The sequence below is a fragment of the Myotis brandtii genome, unplaced genomic scaffold, assembly GCF_000412655.1.
Source record: "Myotis brandtii unplaced genomic scaffold, ASM41265v1 scaffold1579, whole genome shotgun sequence".
Taxonomy (NCBI): Eukaryota; Metazoa; Chordata; class Mammalia; order Chiroptera; family Vespertilionidae; genus Myotis; species Myotis brandtii.
In genome coordinates, this window is record NW_005355750.1 from 104,285 (window position 1) to 105,812 (window position 1,528).

Consider the following 1,528-nt stretch of genomic DNA (forward strand, 5'->3'; position numbering starts at 1 on the left):
TGCGCTGACCACCAGAGGGTGGCGTGGAACGAAGGAAGGTCCCGGCGAGCAGCTGGCAGCCAGGGAAAGAAGGGTCTAAACTGGCAGTCGGACATCCCCCGAGAGGTCTCGGAATATGAGACAGTGCAGGCTGGGCTAAGGGAACTCCCCCCCCCCCATGCATGAATTCATGCACCAGGCTTCTAGTATGATAATAAAAATATTAATTTCAACAATATCTTTCAACCAATTCACTTGGAGCTACAACAGAGGAACTGCAAAGGGAAAAAAAGAGAATGTGAGGGCCCTAACTATTAGGATAAGAGAAAGGTTAGAGCAGCCAGCTCCCATTTCCGAAATTAAGTGATTATATAGGGAAAGGAAACGAACTTTTTTTCTCCTTGGCAGTGACTCACACCAACTTTCTACGCTGTAAGAGAAGCACTGGAATGTCCAAGTTAGGAGGGCACCGCATGAAGCTGACATGCATCGAGGAAAAATCAGACGTGAAAGGTACAGGTGGCAGAGACACATAAGAGAATTTCTTTCTCATTTCCACTTCCATTAACATTCACAATCGGATTTAGAGTAGATCTGTAGTCAGCCAGGAGAGATTAAAGTAACATAATTGAGAATATGGCACAAGAGTGCACATCAGTAATTGAGATAGAACTATTTCTCATGACTGTCATCAGTCAAATAACTGGAGAATGTATAATTTAATTCCATATCTTTTGATTCAGACATACCATAAGGACTATTTCCTCCGACTCTCGTCTTTATTGCTTTTATTATTCTGGAATTTATAAAGTCTCATTTTGAAGAATGGGGGAATGCTTGAGAGTTTTAGTAGGTTCTTCACACCCGTTAGATAAAATGTCCTGTAAAACGCTTTGTTATGAAAACACTTTAAAAGTGAATGCAAATAGATGCAGGGATATTGAAAAATGATCATCCCTTCTAAGAGAATATGTTGTAATTTTCTTATTGTCAATACGTGATTTCAATACTCTTGTTTAGAAGATATTTTGAAATGTAATTAGGAATATTTTTTAAAAGGGAAACAGGATGATTTTGGTAATCTTGGTATTATTCCCATAAATGGTAACTGGACACTAGATAGTAGAATAGTTATGCAATCTGGTATAGATGAATGCTCCTTTGTAACTAATTTTTATTACAATATTCTCATGAGGGGACACCTGGAATTGCTGTCCTATTGGCTGGAGAGCCTTCCAGTCCAGCTGCTATTTTCCTTTTCATGACAACAAGACATGGGTGGAGAGTGGAAGGAACTGTACAGGGCTAGGGGCCCACCTGGTCACCATCAGCACAGAAGCTGAGCAGGTATGTTGGGAGGCTCCCGTCAGTTTCTCTGCTGCTTTGAATCTCTTAGCGGAGAGGGAGGACTTTTTCTGCTCTGCCATGCTTCTGTGCCTTTGCTTCACCTGTTCCATGTGCCTGGAAAGAATTTTCTTCCTCTCTTACTTTCTGTGTGTGTGTGTGTGTGTGTGTGTGTGTGTGTGTGTGTGTGTGTGTGTTGTTTGTT

At 41.4% G+C, this 1,528-nt stretch overlaps 1 protein-coding gene across 2 annotated transcripts in view; it reads left to right on the forward strand.

The window, feature by feature from the left end:
• The window catches only part of CLEC4D (C-type lectin domain family 4, member D), a 7,356-nt gene that overhangs the window by 3,023 nt on the left and 2,805 nt on the right, over nucleotides 1–1,528 (forward strand). Inside the window, exons 3-4 of one of the 2 annotated variants that reach the window (XM_014536238.1) lie at nucleotides 388–492; nucleotides 1,175–1,326. In XM_014536238.1, coding sequence (XP_014391724.1) covers nucleotides 388–492; nucleotides 1,175–1,326 — 257 coding nt within the window. The remainder of the gene's footprint in view (nucleotides 1–387; nucleotides 493–1,174; nucleotides 1,327–1,528) is intronic. The other variant, XM_014536239.1, reaches the window with a different exon arrangement.